This window comes from Physcomitrium patens, chromosome 6, assembly GCF_059467195.1.
Source record: "Physcomitrium patens ecotype Gransden chromosome 6, ASM5946719v1, whole genome shotgun sequence".
Lineage (NCBI taxonomy): Eukaryota > Viridiplantae > Streptophyta > Bryopsida > Funariales > Funariaceae > Physcomitrium > Physcomitrium patens.
Genome location: NC_143415.1, coordinates 5,366,565 through 5,384,460, shown reverse-complemented (window position 1 = coordinate 5,384,460; position 17,896 = coordinate 5,366,565). Strand labels below are relative to the sequence as shown.

At 30.0% G+C, this 17,896-nt stretch overlaps 2 protein-coding genes across 3 annotated transcripts; both read right to left on the bottom strand.

Moving 5' to 3' along the window:
• Positions 1 to 10,603: 10,603 nt before the first annotated feature.
• LOC112283836 (pyruvate, phosphate dikinase, chloroplastic) lies at positions 10,604 to 13,656 on the bottom strand. Of its 2 annotated transcripts, none has more exons than XM_024523065.3 (6): positions 13,116 to 13,656; positions 12,328 to 12,422; positions 11,881 to 11,937; positions 11,539 to 11,772; positions 11,289 to 11,426; positions 10,604 to 11,135 (listed from the first exon to the last, which is right to left on the bottom strand). In XM_024523065.3, the coding sequence occupies exons 2-5, from the start codon at positions 12,355 to 12,357 to the stop codon at positions 11,301 to 11,303; spliced, it is 447 nt and encodes a 148-aa protein (XP_024378833.1). In that variant the 5' UTR covers positions 12,358 to 12,422; positions 13,116 to 13,656; the 3' UTR covers positions 10,604 to 11,135; positions 11,289 to 11,300. The 2 variants fall into 2 exon arrangements, with proteins under 2 accessions (XP_024378833.1, XP_024378834.1); XM_024523066.3 differs by having other exon boundaries at positions 11,003 to 11,135; positions 11,294 to 11,426.
• A 153-nt stretch (positions 13,657 to 13,809) lies between these two features.
• LOC112283835 (dirigent protein 11) lies at positions 13,810 to 15,098 on the bottom strand. Its single transcript, XM_024523064.3, has 3 exons — positions 15,015 to 15,098; positions 14,692 to 14,785; positions 13,810 to 14,561 (listed from the first exon to the last, which is right to left on the bottom strand). The coding sequence occupies exons 2-3, from the start codon at positions 14,765 to 14,767 to the stop codon at positions 14,098 to 14,100; spliced, it is 540 nt and encodes a 179-aa protein (XP_024378832.1). The 5' UTR covers positions 14,768 to 14,785; positions 15,015 to 15,098; the 3' UTR covers positions 13,810 to 14,097.
• Positions 15,099 to 17,896: the final 2,798 nt, after the last annotated feature.

Below are 17,896 nucleotides of genomic sequence, written 5' to 3'. Positions count from 1 at the left end.
GATATTAGAATGATGGTTTATATAAGACCTACTATAGAACCTTCTAGAAAGGCTTAAGATGGTTATTGTGGTGGAGTCTATCTCTAAAGTTTTTTAGAAGGGAGATTATTTTAGTAGAGCCAACCATTAGAGACATTTTAGGAAGTTCCGAGAATAGTTAAACAAAGTATAAATAGGACTAAGTAAGGCCATTTAGCCATTTAGTTAGATATGGCTTCAAACTCTTTCTCTCAGGAAAATTTGATTACTTTTTCATATTTTGTTATGTTTGATTATATTTGGTTCTATTTTCTTTTATTCAATCTTATCTTTCATATTCTTTTTTGTTTGATTTTATTTGGTTCTATTTTTTTTTACTCAATCTTATCTTTCATATTCTATTTTGTTTAATTATTTTCAATTTTATTCTAATATGTTTGATCTTACATTGTTATAAAATTGATAAGGTTTTAGATCTTAGAGAATGCAGTCCTATTTCATATATTGTGGAGAATTCAAGCACATTGCTCAATATTGTCTAAAAAAGCAACGTAATTATAAAATAAAGAGGATGACTGCCAAAAAAATCAATGTATTAAAAAATAAGTTTTTTTAGCTATAATAGGAACCATGAAGCTAGAATCTTGTATAATAGCTAGTAGAGATCATATTTTTTTCTTAGATCCTTCATTTTGTTTCAGAATAGAAATTTGTTTAAAACTAAAAAATCACAAAGTCTTAGCCTTATTAGATTCAAAATCTTTAGTATGTTTTATAAATAAAGATTTTTTCAAAAAATAAGAAATATTTCAAATCAAAGCACATAAAGTAATAGATGGTTATTTATTGTCTTTTAAAGATGATATATATGAAACTATTCCTTTAAATATAACAACTAATGGTTATAATATTTTAGTAATATTTAATGTCATTAAATCTCTTTTTTATCTAATTATTTTAAAATTATTGTGATTAAAAAAGTATAACCTCTAAAAAGACTAAATTTCTTATAATCATGATTTTTTTTGTAAATTAGTCCAAAATTATGCTAGAAAAATAAAAATCCATAAGACCAACATATCCAAACTATCATTGGTAGATGCAAAAGCTTTCATATGTACTACAATAAAAAGGTGAAATTTTACTAAATATGTCATATCTGTTGTTAATAGAGAAAAAATTTCACATAGTATTTCAAGCCAATATTGAAATTATCAAGGAATTTTTGAAATATATATATATATATATATATATATATATATATATTCTTCCAAAGTATCATCCTTATGATTGTTCTATTTATCTTCAAGAAAGAATTGAAGTATCATTCAAACCAATCTATAGCTTATTAGAAAATAAGTTGGTAATAGTCAAAGAGTATAATAATAAAAATTTGGTTAAAAACTTCATACGCCATTCTAAATTTCTAATAAGAGCTTCTATCTTATTTGTAAAAAAAAATGATGAATCTTTGTAGGTATCTATAGACTATTGAGGACTCAACAAGATTACTATAAAAAATAGGTATTTCTTATTTCTAATTTTAGGACTTCTTTACTAATTTAATCAAGCAAAGATCTACATAAAAAATATCAATGAAGAAAATACCACTTCATTTGTAGTAAAGAAGGAAATAAAAAGAAGATTGCTATTCAAATTAAGTATGGTTATTTTGAATATAATGTCTTATCTTTTAGACTCACAAACATACTAATTGCTTTTTAACATCTTATAAATGATATTTTTTATGAGTTTTATGATGATTGTATTATTTGCTTTTTAAACAACATTTTATCTATTCAAAAAACATAAAAGAATATAAATTTTAAATTCATTGTATATTACAAAAATTTAGAGATATAAGATTATATGCTAAAATTAAAAAGTAATTATTCAATACTACTCAAGTTGATTTCTTAAGATACATCATTTCTAAAGAAAGGCTAATAATAGATTCAAAGAAAGTCCAAACTATCATAGATTGGAAGATTTGAAGAATTATAAGAAATATGCAATATATTTTTAGCTTTATCAATTATTACTAGATCTTTATTAAAAACTTTTCTCAAGTTATAGCTATACTTATATATTTGACTTAAAAAGACAAACTTGAGAAGAATAAAGAAGCCAAAGCATGGTTTGATATTATAAAGAAGAAATTTACTTTTGTATCAATTTCATATCAAGTTGAATTTTTCAAGATATTTTTCATAAAAATAGATGTATTAAACTTTGCTTTAGGTACAATATTGTCACAAATAGGAGAAAATGAAAAATTCAATCTATCAGTTTTTTATTTTAATAAATTTTCAAGAGCACCAATAAATTATAAAATTTATAATAAATAATTTTTTTGTCATTGTGGACTTTTTTTTAAGAATAGCATCATTATTTAAAAGGTACTTCACTCTTGCTCCCATAAATATTATCTAACTTAGAGCTATGTGACAATATTCTATAGAATCTGTAATACATATTAACTTTGCAAAACACATGTCTTAATTTGTAAGATAAGTTTTCTACATGTGTACCACATAATTAGTTTTTTTGATAAGTTATCAATACGAGTGACACATGATTAATTTTTTGACCAAGTTTTTAATCTATCAATTCACTATAAACATGTGTAAAGTCAAAGCCACGTCTATGAAGCTTTTAAGAAGCTTTTCTAAAAGGTATTATAAAATTAATTTACTTTTATCTATTTCTACCTAATTATGTAGATGATTATTGGAATAAATATATATATTTTTGTGACACCATATTTAAAAAAAGTAATTGAAAAAGAGTAGTAAAGACCAAAATTTTATTTTTATAACAAAAATCAAGGTCAACAACCATATATACTACTAAATTCTAAAATCTTGCTTATGACATGGATCAGAATGATAAGGCCCTTATCAATCAATTTTGATATGGATTGAAAGATAATATCAAAGATTTATTATTAATAATACCAAAAGAAAGTTTTTTAGAATAATTTATTACTTAAGCCATTGCAAGCAATAATTGATTATTTAAAAGACATTAAGAACAAAGATTTTTCTAAAGAATAATAAATCAAGTAATGACAATAGTTCTTAAGCTTTTAGAAATCTATTCATTAAGTTTAAAACCAATGCATATTAATAAAATAGATTTTAAATCTCTTAGTAAGCAAAAAAAGACTTCATGTTGTCAAAAGAATTTATACTTATATTATGAAAAATCTAGGTACAATAGAAGCTATGTGGCTAGAATCATATGCAATATCTAAAGAAGGTTTCATTCTTTTTTAAAAACTTTTATCTTATTTTATAATAGATATGTATTTAAGATCTAAAAATTATGAAGTCTTGGCCTTCTTAGAGTCAAAAGTCTAAGTTTGTTTTATAAAAGAAGACTTTGTCAAAAAATAAGAAATATTATTAGTCAAAGGAACTAAATCCGTACATATAAAAGTGATAGATGGTTATTTGTTGTCTTTTGGATATGCTATCTATGAGATTGTTCCTTTAGATGTAGCAATTAAAGATAATAAAAAAATAGTAATATTTAATGTGATAAGATCTTTATCTAATTCTTTTATTTTAGGATTATCATGGTTAAAAAATATATAATTCTCAGATAGATTGGATTTCTAAAACAAAACTTATAGTTTAATCTAAAATTTTGTTAGTAAATCAAAAATATATAAGTTTAGTACATTCAAATCTTTATTGATAGATGCAAGAGCTTTTACGCATACAACAATAAATGGATCATCTTTTGTAATATATGCCATGTCTATTTTTAATATTAGAAAGATGTCAAGTATTATTCTTAGCTAATATTAAGATTTTAAAGATTTTTTTTAAAATACATGTATAGATATTCTTTTAAAGCACCAATCTTATGATTATTTAATTGATTTGAAAGAAAGAACTTAACCACCATTTTGACTATTGTATAGCTTGTCATAGAATGAATTTGCTGCATTAAAAGAATGCATTAATAAAAAATTGAGTAAGAACTTCATATGCCATTTAAAATCTCTAAAAAGACCTCATATCTTATTTGTAAAAAACATGATGGATCTTTACAAATGTTTGTAGACTATTGAGGTCTCAACAAGATCACTAGTAAGAATAGATATGTCCTACCTCTGATTTCAAGACTTCTTCACTAATTCAAATAAGCAAAGATCTACACAAAATAATATCTATGAAGAACATACTATCTAATTTGTAATAAAGAAGGAGATGAATGAAAGACTACTATTCAAATTAAGTATGGATATTTTGAATATAATGTCTTACCTTTTGGATTCACAAATACACTAGTTGCTTTTTAATATCTCATGAATAATAATTTTTATGAGTTTCATGATGATTGTATTGTTTGTTTTTAAGACAACACTTTAATCTACTTTAAAAATATAAAAGAACATAAATTTCAAATTCATTGTATATTATAAAAACTTAGGGATATAAGATTATATGCTAAAATTAAAAATTATGTATTCAATACTACTCAAATTGACTTCTTAGAATCCATCATTTCTAAAGAAGGACTAATATTAAGTTCAAAGAAAGTCTAAACTATCATAGATTAAAAGATTTCAAAAATAGTTAGAGACATGCAATATTTTTTGAGTTTTGATAATTACTAATAGATCTTTATTAAGAATTCATTCTAAATTATGGCTATACTTAAATATTTGACTTAAAAAGACAAACTTAAGTTGAGTAAAGAAGCCAAAGAAAGGATTGATACTATAAAGAAGAAATTTACTTTAGTACCAATTTCATATCACGTTGACTTTTCCAAGGTATTTTTTATAAAAAAAGATGCATTAAACTAGGTCTCACGTGCAATGTTATCACAAATAGTAGTAAATGAAAAATTCCATTTAGTAGCTTTTTCATTTAAGAAATTTTCAAGACCATCAATAAATTATAAAATTTATAATAAATAATTTTTTACAATTATGGATTCTTTTTAAGAAAGGCATTATTATCTATGAGGTAGATCGAACATACTTTCTAGCGATTCTTATCTTATACCAAAAATAAAATAAGAAACTTTTAATTAATAAATAATGGTTGTTTTGAAGCTTTGGTAATTTCATCTTTAAGCAATAAAATCAACATTGACTATTGATTCAATCTTTATCAAAAAAATTCAATCAAATATATCCTTTGATTCTCTAGCTCATGATATCAAAAATATTTTTTATAAGTCTCATGATACTTCCAAGTTCAAGTTCAAAAACAACTTATTTTATTTTAAAGGTTGCTTATATATTCTAAATATCTATATATATATATATATATATATATATATACATATTTTTCAAGCACGTCTCAACTTTCTAGTGGTAGGACATTTTGGATACAATAAGATTTTGGAACTTATATCCAAAGATTTCTAGTGATTGTAAATATAAAAGGTTTTGAAAGACTTTGTACAATCATATGACATTTATTTAAGATTAAAAATTCCTTATGATCAATCTTATAGACTTCTTTAGGCATTACATGTATTAAAATAACTATGGTCTTTTGTTTCTATGGATTTTATCATGGATCTTATAATCTCAGATTTATATGATTTTATATTTGTGATAGTAGATCATTTTATCAAAATTATACATTTTGTACCATGTACAAAACCTATTACAAGTAAAGAAACAATTAAGCTTTTCTTTGACAATATCTATTGCTATCATGGATTGACAAAGGATATTGAATCAAATAGAGAGACATAATTTATATCAAGATTTTATAAAATCTTTTTTAAAATATTAAACATGAATATAAAACTATCTTTGGTCTTTCATCTTTAAATTGATGTACAAATAGAGTGCGTAAATCAAATTTTGAAGTAATATTTGAAGTGTACCATCAATTACCAATAAGATAATTAAATAATTTTTTAACCATTGATAAATTTTATTTATAATAATACAATACATTCTTTTATGTAACAAATATCTTATTTTTTTAATTATGATTATCATCTATGATTTGATGCTTTTCTACTTCTCAAAAGTTGATGATCCTACAACAACAAATTTGGTAAATCATTTATTTAAGTTATATATAATAATAATGGTATAATTAAAAGAAGCTTAAAAATGATAGGATACCAATATAGATGCCTATTGCAAGAAAAATCCTCAATTCTATATTGACAATAAGGTATAATCATTTTATCACAATATTAAGAGTAATTGTGGTTGTAAGAAGTTGGACTATTATAGGCTTGGATTTTTTTTATTTTTTTTTTATTTTTTTTTTATTTTTTATGAATAGTCAATCCTATTGTTTATTAATTACATCTACTAGAGTCTATAAAGATTCATCTTATATTTGATGTTGTTGTTATATATGTTGTCTTATTTGGAAATATATTGAATATATGGATGTGAAAGATGAAGTTGTGTTTTACAAATATTTAAGAAAATTTAATAGGTTTTATCTATATAACAAGAATGGAATTCAAATTTTAATTCAAAATTACTTAAAGCCAATACGAAGTACTCAAAAACTCTCTTCTTAGTAACTTTAATAATATATAAACTCCAATTGCCTTATTACTTTCATAATTAGATAATTTTAATTTTTCTTTAGAAGCCCTAACTCTAGTCAGTAAGCTTTGGTGAGCTGTAACTTCTAATTTGATTATCCACTTAGTACAAAATTTTTCATATAAATGCTACTATAAGTCTTTTATATGTTGTAAAAATTTTAGCCTAATTCAACATATAGATTGTGAAAAAAATCCAAAACCTTGTACTAATATCACTTGAATGTCAACTTCAAAGGTGATGTAGATGTTTCAATAGCAATTTTTCCTTCTCCAACTATTAACTTCAATTCAAAATTGATATGTAGCTTGATCTTAAAGCCCTCTAATACCATGCCAAATTTTACCTTGATCTAGTTATCAAATCTTTAGATATCATAGAAATCCTATCTAATCTCAAACTTCTAACTTCTGATACCTTCTTGTATCAAAATCTAGATATCTCTCAATTACATTGTAAGATTAATACAAACTTTTACACACAATTAGTACACTTAATTAATCAAATACTTCAAAATTTTATACAAAATTAGTACACTTAATTAATCAAATACTTCAAAATTTTATACACAATTAGTACACTTAATTAACCAAACACTTCAAAATTTTGAACTATAGATGTGATACCAATTGCACAAACTAATTGAGAATGCTAGCCCTTATTATATTGCATAAATTCCAAGTCATTGATACAAACCTTGACTTTGAACAACAATTGCAAAGTCATTTCAAATCCTACAAAAACAAGTCTTACATCTTTAGAATAAGCTTGAAGCTAGCTCATGAATTCTAATTGCCAAACTTCAAATAAATCTCTATTTTTTCCTAGGCGGCCATTTTATAGGCTGGAGGTCTAATTTTGATCCTATTCCACAAATAATCTACCTTTGAGTATCAATTCAATCTATTTAAGGGATTTTTTAGTCCGACCCTGCCTTCAACTTAATCTTAGTATCAACCATACTAATCACTTACCACTTCTATCCTATTTTTACTAATTTATGGCCTTTTTAAAGTAATAAAAGAAACTTTATAGTCTTGAAGGTAAAATTATTAACCAAATTTTAATCTACTAGCTATTAAAGCAAAAAAAAATAAACTAAGAGGCCTTTATAAAAGCCATGTTTAAATGTCTTGAATTACTATTGAATCAAGATGATTAAATATTAATCAAAAATTTATTTTTGATTATATTTTTATCATATAGTTGTGTTATAATGGGACAATATGACTCTTTTTGAGCCACATAGGACAATGAATATCTCGGAAAGAAAAAAAATGCCACCTTATTTTATAAAAGTGGATAAAAATAAAAAATTTGAATAAGAAGAAGTCTTAGATTGAAGGCAACACCAAAATAGGTTAGAATACCTTATTCATAAGTATGAATATGATATTAGTGAATACACATGGAAGCCAATAAAGAGTCTTGTAAATACAAGAAAGAAGGTTGAGGCTTTTTATTGATGATATCTATCAAAACTAAGAGAAATAATCTTCACTATAAAAGAAACAAGAACTAAAAAAGACAATATTTTATCTTCTAGACTTGTTTATAATTTCTAGATATTTATTATATTAAAATAAATATAGAAGTAATAACTAGCAAACTCAACTTAAGAACTATCATTTGCTAACTTATTAGTGTTGTATTACATGTTGTCTTATTTGGTAATGCACTGAGCATTTGGTTGTAAAAGATAAATTTGTATTTTACAAATATTCAAGAATCTTAATAGGTTTCATCCAAATAAGTAGAATGTGATTTGAATTTTAATTCAAAAGTGCTTAAAGTCAATACAAAGTACTTAAAAATATTTTTCTTAGTAACTTCAATCATACACAAACTTCAATTGCCTTATTACTTTTATAATTAGGTAATTTTTATTTTTCTTTACAAGTCGTAATCCTAATCAATGAGCTTTAGTAAGCTGTAACTCTTAATCTGATTGCCTACTTGATATAAAATTTTTCATACAAATGCCATTATGAGTCTTTTATACACTTAACAAATTTTTAGTCCAATCCAACTTGCAAATTGTGAAAAAACGTCCAAAAAATCGTATTAATGTTAGTTGGCCACCAACTTAAAAGTTGATACAAATGTTCTAGTAGCAATTTCTCCTTCTTCAATTATTAACTTCAACTTAAAATTAATGTATAGCTTGATCTTTAAGTTGTATAAAATCATACTAAATTTTATTTTGCTTCAAAAAATAGATCTTTAGATATCATAGAAATCTTATCCGATTGTAAATTGTCAATTTCTTATACTTTTTTGTATTAAAAACCAAATATCTCTTAATTGCTTTGTTAGATTAACATAAAATTTTATGTGCACTTAATACATCTAATCAACTAAAAAAATTCAAATATTAAATTATAGATGTGACACCAATTATACAAATTAGCTAAGAATGCTAGCCCTAATTATATTACATAAATCCAAAGTCACTAATACAAATCATGACTTTGAATATCAATTACAAAATCATCCTAAATTCTATAAAAATAAGCTTTATGCTTTTAAAATAAGTTTAAAATTAGGTCTCTATTTTTAGTTGTCAATCTCCAAATGCTCCTATATTTTGTCTTAGGCAATTGTATTAATTGCTTAAGGTTTCATTTCAATCCTGTTCTATAAATGATCAATCCTTGGATATCAATCCAACCTATGCTAAGAATTTTTTAGCTTGAGCCTATCTTTAGCTTAATCCTACTATCAACCATATTAATTATATAAATCTTTCACCTTTTTTTTTTTTTTTTATTAATTTATGGCCTTTCTAAAGCAATAAAAGAGTTTCTACAACTTAGAAGGGAAATTTATTAACCAACCTTTAATCTACTAGCTATTAAGACAAAAAAATAAACTAAGAGGTTTTTATAAAAACCATGTTTAAATACCTTAAATTATTATTGAATAAAGATGATTAGATATTAATTAAAATTTTATTTTTGATTATATCTTTACCATATAGTCATGTTACAATATAATACCAAACAAGATGTTGTAATTGTTACAACCTTCAAGATGATGTAATTGAAATGAAGATCCTTAAGATTGACATGTTCTTCTTTGTATACATGACTAAATACAATTATGACCTTGGAAGAGACTCCCAATATTTGGTGATTTTATTAGAGGTAGAAACAACTCCTAAAGATATTCCAAATGCTTTATTAGAAGGAAGTTATGAAGGCCTCAACAATTATCAAATAATAGAGTGGTCTTTTAGCCTTAGTATGTGATACTATCAATAGCTGAGAAGAACTATCAATTATCATCAAAGAGAACAAAGATCAAAGTATGTATCAAATATAATTTGGCACATCTTGGATTTTTTCAACATATGATGACTGCTTCTCATACAACTTGTCTCGAGAAAAAAAATTGATATCATGGACATCTATATTTATTCTAATAATTATCTATATAATTAAGTAGAAGTTAGTAAAAATAAATTAATTTTATAATATCTTCAAGAAAAGCTTTTTACAAGTTATATAGATGTAGCTTTGACTTTATACATGTTTATAGTAGATTGATAGGTTAGAAACTTAATCAACAAATTAATCACATGTCACACATCTTGATAGCTTATGGAACAAGCTAATTATATTGTGCACATATAAAAAACTTACCTTACAAATTAAGACATGTGTCTTACAAAGTCAACACACGTTGGAGGTCTAATAAAATATTACCATGTAGCTTTTAATTAGATAATACATATAGAAGTAAAAGTGAAGCCTTATTTACCTTTGTCAATGCTTTTTTAATCTTTAACCTTGTTTCAAGAGTTTTTGATCTTATTGTCTTTAAAAATAACCATTCTAATTTAATATTATATCATCTTGGCACCATACTATCAAATTCATTGTAATCTTTTTTAGTATGAGAAACATCGTTACACCAAATGCATCTTTGTATATATCATTGCTTAGAAATAGCTTTCAAATTGATTATAGAAGTCTTTTCTTCAAGTCTTACTAATTTAATTTGAAGTTCCCACATATCACACATAATTTCTTCAACTCCCATATCTTCTTTTTTGAATGTAGATGTTGGAGATTGAATAATAAGCATTGTTAGTTGTATTGTATGTACTTGAGTTTTAGGTGCTTGTACTACTCTCAAAACATTAATCTTGTCCTTCTTTCTCTCTTTTTGCAAGTAAACCCACAACATCTTCAACATTTCTCCACTTTGTTGTCAACCTTTCATCTTCTTCTTTGTCTTCAAGAACCAACTCCAATTTTTCTTATAACTCACCATTCGTAGTTCAAGAAACAACTCAATCTTCTTTGGTTCTAATTTTAACTTTTGGACTTTCAATAATTGAGAAAGACAAAAAAAAGATGGAATACAAAAAAATATTGTTTGTATCTAATCAAAGACAAAAAACAAAGAACTAATAAGCTCAAGGGAGATAAATTATACCAGTGGGGAAAGCTTTGCCAATAGCATTGCTGTAGACTCCTTGATACTTCTGCACAAGTCCCTTGGGATCCTCAGTCGATATGTCTGTATTGTTGAGCACTCTACCCGCAGCTTTAAGACTTTCCAGCTCGTGCTCGTAAAACGAATGCGATAGACCCATCACCTGTGTGCTCAAAAACGGTCGAAAAGAATAATCTCTGATTAAAATTTCCAAAGAAATTCAGAACACTCCTCCAGCAATGAAAGTAAATCGACTGCAATATCCACATTTGCACTGTGGTCATAGCCAGATTCTCTCGCAGGAATTGACACTCACCACACCTCCAGATCATATCGATGAAGCGTTGGTACGAGTCGTAAGCAAATCGTTCTCTATTGCGAGCGGCAAGTCCAATGACCACCTCGTCGTCAATCCCAGGTTCAACACTCTGTCCATCATCCCAGGCATTGGAATCTGCAAAATCATCACGTGAGAATGAATCCAATGATCCTCTGACCTCATCAAAACGCAGCTACTGCATACACGACAACCGACAACTGTTTTGAGAAAAAGTTAGTCCATTCACCGCTGCCCCGCAGTGCACAGAAACAAGAAGGGGTTTGGAAGGATCTCCCAGCATAGCTCCCATGTCGATTTCAATAGTTCGCAAGCCTCCCAGCACCTCCTCCCACAGACTATTCAGTGGCTGGCTTCCATTTGAGTTGTATTCTTCGCAAGTTTCTGTGGTTACAGTGAGGCCTGGTGGCACGGAGAGTCCGATGCTTGACATTTCAGCGAAATTAGCACCCTTGCCACCAAGCTGTCCATCCAGACCCAAGTGTGAAGTTGTATTTTCTGAAAGCCTAGCAGCTAACAATAACATCTGCAATACAAGCTTCGAAGCAAGAAATAGAAGTTGAAGGCATACCACGCTCTTCATCCCCATGTTTCCCTGACTTCGGCCCTTCCTGAAAGAGAAGACTCTCTGCACCACACAAAACAATAATCATCACAGATTGTCATGGAATTTTTCCTAGGTGTTGCACACTCAGAATTGAATTTTAGTCGAGAAGCAATTTCTCAAACAGAGTCGGATATCGGCACAATAGTAACTAGCTGAAGCTTTCTGCTTAATTTTTGTAGGAGATGCTACACTCTGGCTTCGAATTCCAAAGCTACCGACACGACACACGTGTTTCCTCCGGCGCACTTCGCTGATTCGAACTGCGTCGCCATGGCGCCAAGCGCTACATCGACTGCCTACAAATAAGCCATGCCGAGCTGCAACATGGGTACAACTTGCAGCGCCCCTGCCATCTCCAGCTTCATTCACCACAAGGGTTCGAGTAGTAGGATTCAAGTGCAAATCACTTACAGTCTTCATTAGAAGTGCCTCGATCGGCATGCGTTCCGCTTTCAGTCAGCCTTTGCTTGTTGAAATTTCCTCAAATCCGATCAGGTCCTACACCTCTGCGCAATCGACTCGCACAACGGCAATTAGAAAAACAGAAGTGTTCCATTCTTCTACCCTTGCTCACGTCAGACTGCTAGGCCGAGCACCTCCGCACACAAGCCATCTACAAAACAAAAATAAATAAATAAAAAATAAATAAACATAATCTAACAACAACAAATTGGCGCCCAACTCCACGAACAGATGGTGAGAGATCTTTTTCTAGTCACCGTAGTAACTGTGCTGACACAATCGTAACATGGTCACTATCAACTTGCAAATTCTCCTCCGTGCGATAACAACTTTCCACCAATTTACTCCCCTTATCAAATTACATGTCAAGGATCCTGGTGAGCTTCGGAATTCTCTGCCGGAAAGCCATCAACAATCTACTAATGCCTAGTATTCTCCTCAAGTCATTGCTTCCAGATTCTCTAAAACTAACACCCACTAAAATCTATATCCAAACTCGAGAGGCGCAATCCTGACTTTTAGTACCCAACTACTCCACAGAAAATTCTGCGGTATCCAGCTCATATTGCAATAGACTTCTCTCTGCCAGTCCCTGCTAAATTTGCTTCGGCTGATCAATTGCGTGGACACGAGGTTTCAAAAGCACACAACAAGCAATACCACAGACGATGGTCAATCGAGTCCATGATATCCAAATCAAGACCATGCAAAGGTGCTCCTCCATCTCAGAGGCTTACAATTCATGCGACAGATGACGACGAGAACGTGACTGCTGAAAAGAATGGCGCAACTGCAGTTCGAGCAGAAACTACTTTCATAAATGCTCCTCTTCTCTTCATCTCATTGCATTATCATTCAAGCTCATACGCTTTCTGTGATCCGAGTCGGGTCATGCTCCACCGTTTCTATGTGTCCTCATTCCATCTGTCCGTCCATCTTAGATTCGTCAACTAAGACCCTTCTGGGCACACTCCCGCTACCGTAGACGATGAAAATATCTGCGGTTCTACCGTGTCGTGATTTCAAGTTTCTAACACTTTAAGCTTAATCTCCTTACACTAATATATTCTAGTCCTCCGCTGCAATCTCTGCGATTAAGCTCAAACCCTAGCCATTTGCAGTGTGTTTGGCAATAGATCTGCAATTGTAGTGGCCTCCAATCTGCCGGCCCCTTCGAATCGCACTGCGCCTGGTCGACGGCGTGGACATGAGGTTCGAAGAGTGCCAAACAACCATCTCGACAGATGACTACCGACAAAGTCCCTGACACCCTACTCTAGAGTATGGACAACCGCTTTCCGCACAATTCGATCTGGGTCATGCTTCATGTGAGGGAGATCGAAACACTGGTCGTAAGGGCTGTCGCAACGCGATGGAGGCTACAATAGCCTTATCTATAGCCCCACAGGTCAACCAGATTCCACACAAAAATTGAGCAGGGTAGAATTTTTTATTCTTCTATTTTTATTTATTGTACTCGAAGAATGAACACTCGAATGAAACTGTTCACAACAGATCACTCATTATTCCGATCAATGATGTACCGGAAGTCTCCGCTTTCGCAAACTCCCCAGCAACGTGAGGATCAGCTGTTGATGCGTGGTGTACCCTAGACTTCTATATCGTCAGCTCAAGCTTGGCATGGGTTTCCGTGTTGAGGAGCCAAAATCTGGTGCTCTAAGCTACATGCACACGATCTTCGCCACGACCAGTTATCGTCTACTTCTTGGTGAGGTAGAAGTTCCACTTGTACACGTAAATCGGAGGCACGGTGGTGGAGTTCTCGGGCTGGGACAGTCCGTAGCCAGAGTATCCTCGGAACTTTCCAGTGCCGCCGATGACCACCAATTCCCAGGGAGTTGGGCCGTAAGACAGGGTGCCCACCACTGTGATGCTCGAGCCGGGGTACTTGGATCCCTCGCCGAACCAGAACTTGCTAGTGACCTGCACGCCTCCCGTTGGCAATCCTCCGATGGTGGACAGAACTCCGAACCCTGTGATTCTGCCCAGCAACTTGCTGTCGAGTGCAGCTCCTTGCTTCAATCTGTTGTCGAACACAAGGAAACTTCCCCATCCGAGGGCGCTGAAGTTGCCCTGCCCGGTTCCAGCAGCAGGCAAGAGGGTGGCATTGGGTCCCCCGCGGGTCTCGTGAGCGTAGTACGTCAGTTTCAGCGTCTTGGACGCTGCATTCAACACAGGTCGGTGGTAAGAGTTGCAATCAGGGTTTTGTTTCGCAGTTCAATATCCAACACAACATTTAGATCCACACTTTCAATCCGCTTAAGCATGGATGCGTACTGATCAGGAACCTACCTGCAAACACCGATGTCTGAAAGCTGCAGATGCAAAGCACCACACACAAGGCGTAGACGGCTGCGGAGACTGCCATCGCTGCTCAACTTGCTACCTGCACAGGGTCACTGAATCATTTCAGACATGAACCCTGGAACATCACATTTTGGTTGTGGAAACGATAGAATGTCCTAACGATCAAGCACCACATTTCACCAAAGCTCAGAAGTCAATTCCGGTATGGATATCTCATGCTGGTAGAGAAGAAACTGAAAGTTGCATCAGTAGTGACGCCGCGATTGAGCTAATTCCACGTACAACTAACAACGAACTAAGAACCGTACCTTGCTAACCCTCTTTTGCCTCGAACCCAAGAGGTGAAAAGTCAGTATGATCTGCACTGTATCGATACGGAAACTGAAAGGTTGGGATAAGTCGATGGAAATGATCACAACCTGGGTCTTACTTATACCCGACTAGATCCGATAAGTAATTCACGAGCAAACCCTATTGATTGTTGACTACATCGCAATCTGACCCTGGGAGTCAGCAATCCGAATCCCTTGATTGGAAGCGACTTTCCAGGTGCAACTAACTTTTGAATAAGCGTTTGACTCTAGAGCGATGGACTACAGTGTCCGCTGTTGTTGAAGGTGTCAATAGCTGGAAGAAAGATTTCTGGATCGGCAACAACGATCAGGTACACGAGTTGCCCGTGGCACCGGTGTACAGTGCGGGGCAACAGTGACGGCTCCAATGTTAGAGAGGCTGATTAATTCCCCAGCAATAGAAACCTAGACAAGTTTCCGCAGGAGGCACACGGTATCTGTGTTAAAAAAATCTAAGCATCAGCTTCTCACGTCAACGCTACGGCATTTTCCTCCTAAACTTTCTAGTCAACGTTGTCACATTTTCAACGCACAGAGTTTTAAGGAAGGCTTTGCCCGGAATTGGTGTGGACTCTCTCTCATTTGGGTGCTTCTTGTATTAGATTTGTCTCATGCGGGTGCTTGGGGTAGATTCCCAGGCAAGATTAGTGTTTTATCAAATTTTGGCATGGTCAGTCCACCATTGCTTTTTTTGCTCCTCACAAGCAGTAGCATCAAGCTTTCGGTATCTGGTCATGTAGCCGTGTTGTTTCTGTATCTGGCGGTAGTCTTGACAATGAAACCATTTCTGATAGCCTCAACACTTGCCACAGTACTTTGTGTGTGGAGAATATGGTGAGGGTTTAGAGAATGATGTATATATATATACGTTCTGGTGTCCTTTGGATAAGTGTAAAAGTAACTTTCTGAAATAGGGTATATAGAGAAAGGCTTGGAAGAGCAAAGCAGTAGGGATAGCAATATTTGGAGACTACAAAAATATCTCCATTCTTTTATCCTACCTTGAATACCTTGAAACTATGGATGTCCTTTTTGATAAGAGTACCTTAGTTGGTGGCAACTCATGTAGAATGTTTAAAAGGTGGTTATAAATGTTCAACTTGAATTCTTGCTTTTAGACTTCACAAGTTTTGGCAAGAGATTAGAAGTTTCACCAAGATTGAAAAATGACTTCCACTTTCATTCTTGATTTGCATCATTTTTTTGTATTCAACATTGTTGATATTTTGGTTTGGTAGAGTTATACATTGTATTGTAATTCATCTTTGTTGTTGTATTCTTCTTTATTTTGACATATTAATAAAGGGTCTTTATAATTAAAATATTACATATATTATTTTTATATATTAATTTTTTATTCTAAAAAATTTTAACTATTTCTTGAATTTTATATTACAAAAAATAATTTTATGCACATATAGATACTAAAAAAGTCAAAAGAATATATAGTTATGGACTAATGTTTCTGACATATATTCTAACTATCATTAAAAGTCTTATCATTATCATTTAGAAACCTTTATTTTTTAATGATTATATTTTAGATAATAAAGAATCTCATATATCTAAAGATATAATATTACAAATGTAAATTTTCATGGTTGATTTTGTACATGATATTATTTCTTATTCATTAATGAATATGTGTTGAAGTTCTATCTTAGATTCTTTATCAATAAAATAAGATATAATAATTTAATTTTTTTAATTAAAAAAATAAACTATTGATCATATTTCTATTTTTAAGATTCACCAATTGTAGCCTTCTATCAAATATATTTTATTAAAAAAATTGCATAAGCTAATTTTTTTTCTATGTATCATTAATAATAATAATTACAATAAGATAATTAAAGATAGAAAGTTCTTTGCTAACACAATATTGGGTATAAATATAAGTATTTATATTATTTATCAAGTGAAATTTTTGTGTTAATGTATAATTATTAATTTAGAAAAGATGAATTGTATGTGTCTTTTTAGTTGTTGCTACAATAAAAAGACAAAGGTACTAAAAATTAAATAGAAAATTTAAAATATTTATTATCTAGATTTTAGATAAATTGGATAAAACCATGATTATAATAAAATTTATTTTCATAAAAAAATAATATTTGATAATATTAAAAATAGCATTAATTTAGAAGAAAGTCAAGACAAAAAGAACGTATTAAAGTCTTATAATTTGGTTAAGTTAACACATTAGTTTATATATATATATATATATATAGATATATGTGTGTGTGTCTGTGTGTATGTGTATGTGTTAGATTTCTTGTATTTTTTTCACAAAATAGACATGTATTGACATAGTTTATCTCATTGATTTTTATACAAAAATTAGAATGGCTTTTGATTTTTTTAGTAAGAAGAAAATTATATTAGAATTAAAAATTTTAATATATCAATTTTTGAATAAATTTTTCAATTAAATAATTATAGTAATACTATACATATATATTTAAAAAAATAGGTATTTATGTAATATTATTAATCTAATTACCTAGTACATAGTACATGGTTTTTTCTTTAATGACTTCTTAAATAGCACAATGTTTTTAAAAAATGATCAAAATTTGATAAATATTTTTAAAAGATTTATTTTAGATAATTCTAAAATAATTTTCTCTATTAAATATTAAAATATATTTCAAAGTATTATTGCAAGGCTTAGTGAATATAATATAAGATGAAAATTATGTTATAATTATAAAAAATAATAAAACATAATCTATTTTATAATATAAATAGTTGATAGCTATATTAATATTTTTTGATATATTAAAAATAAATAATTAATAAATTATAACTTAGTATTCTTAAATATATCATTAAAT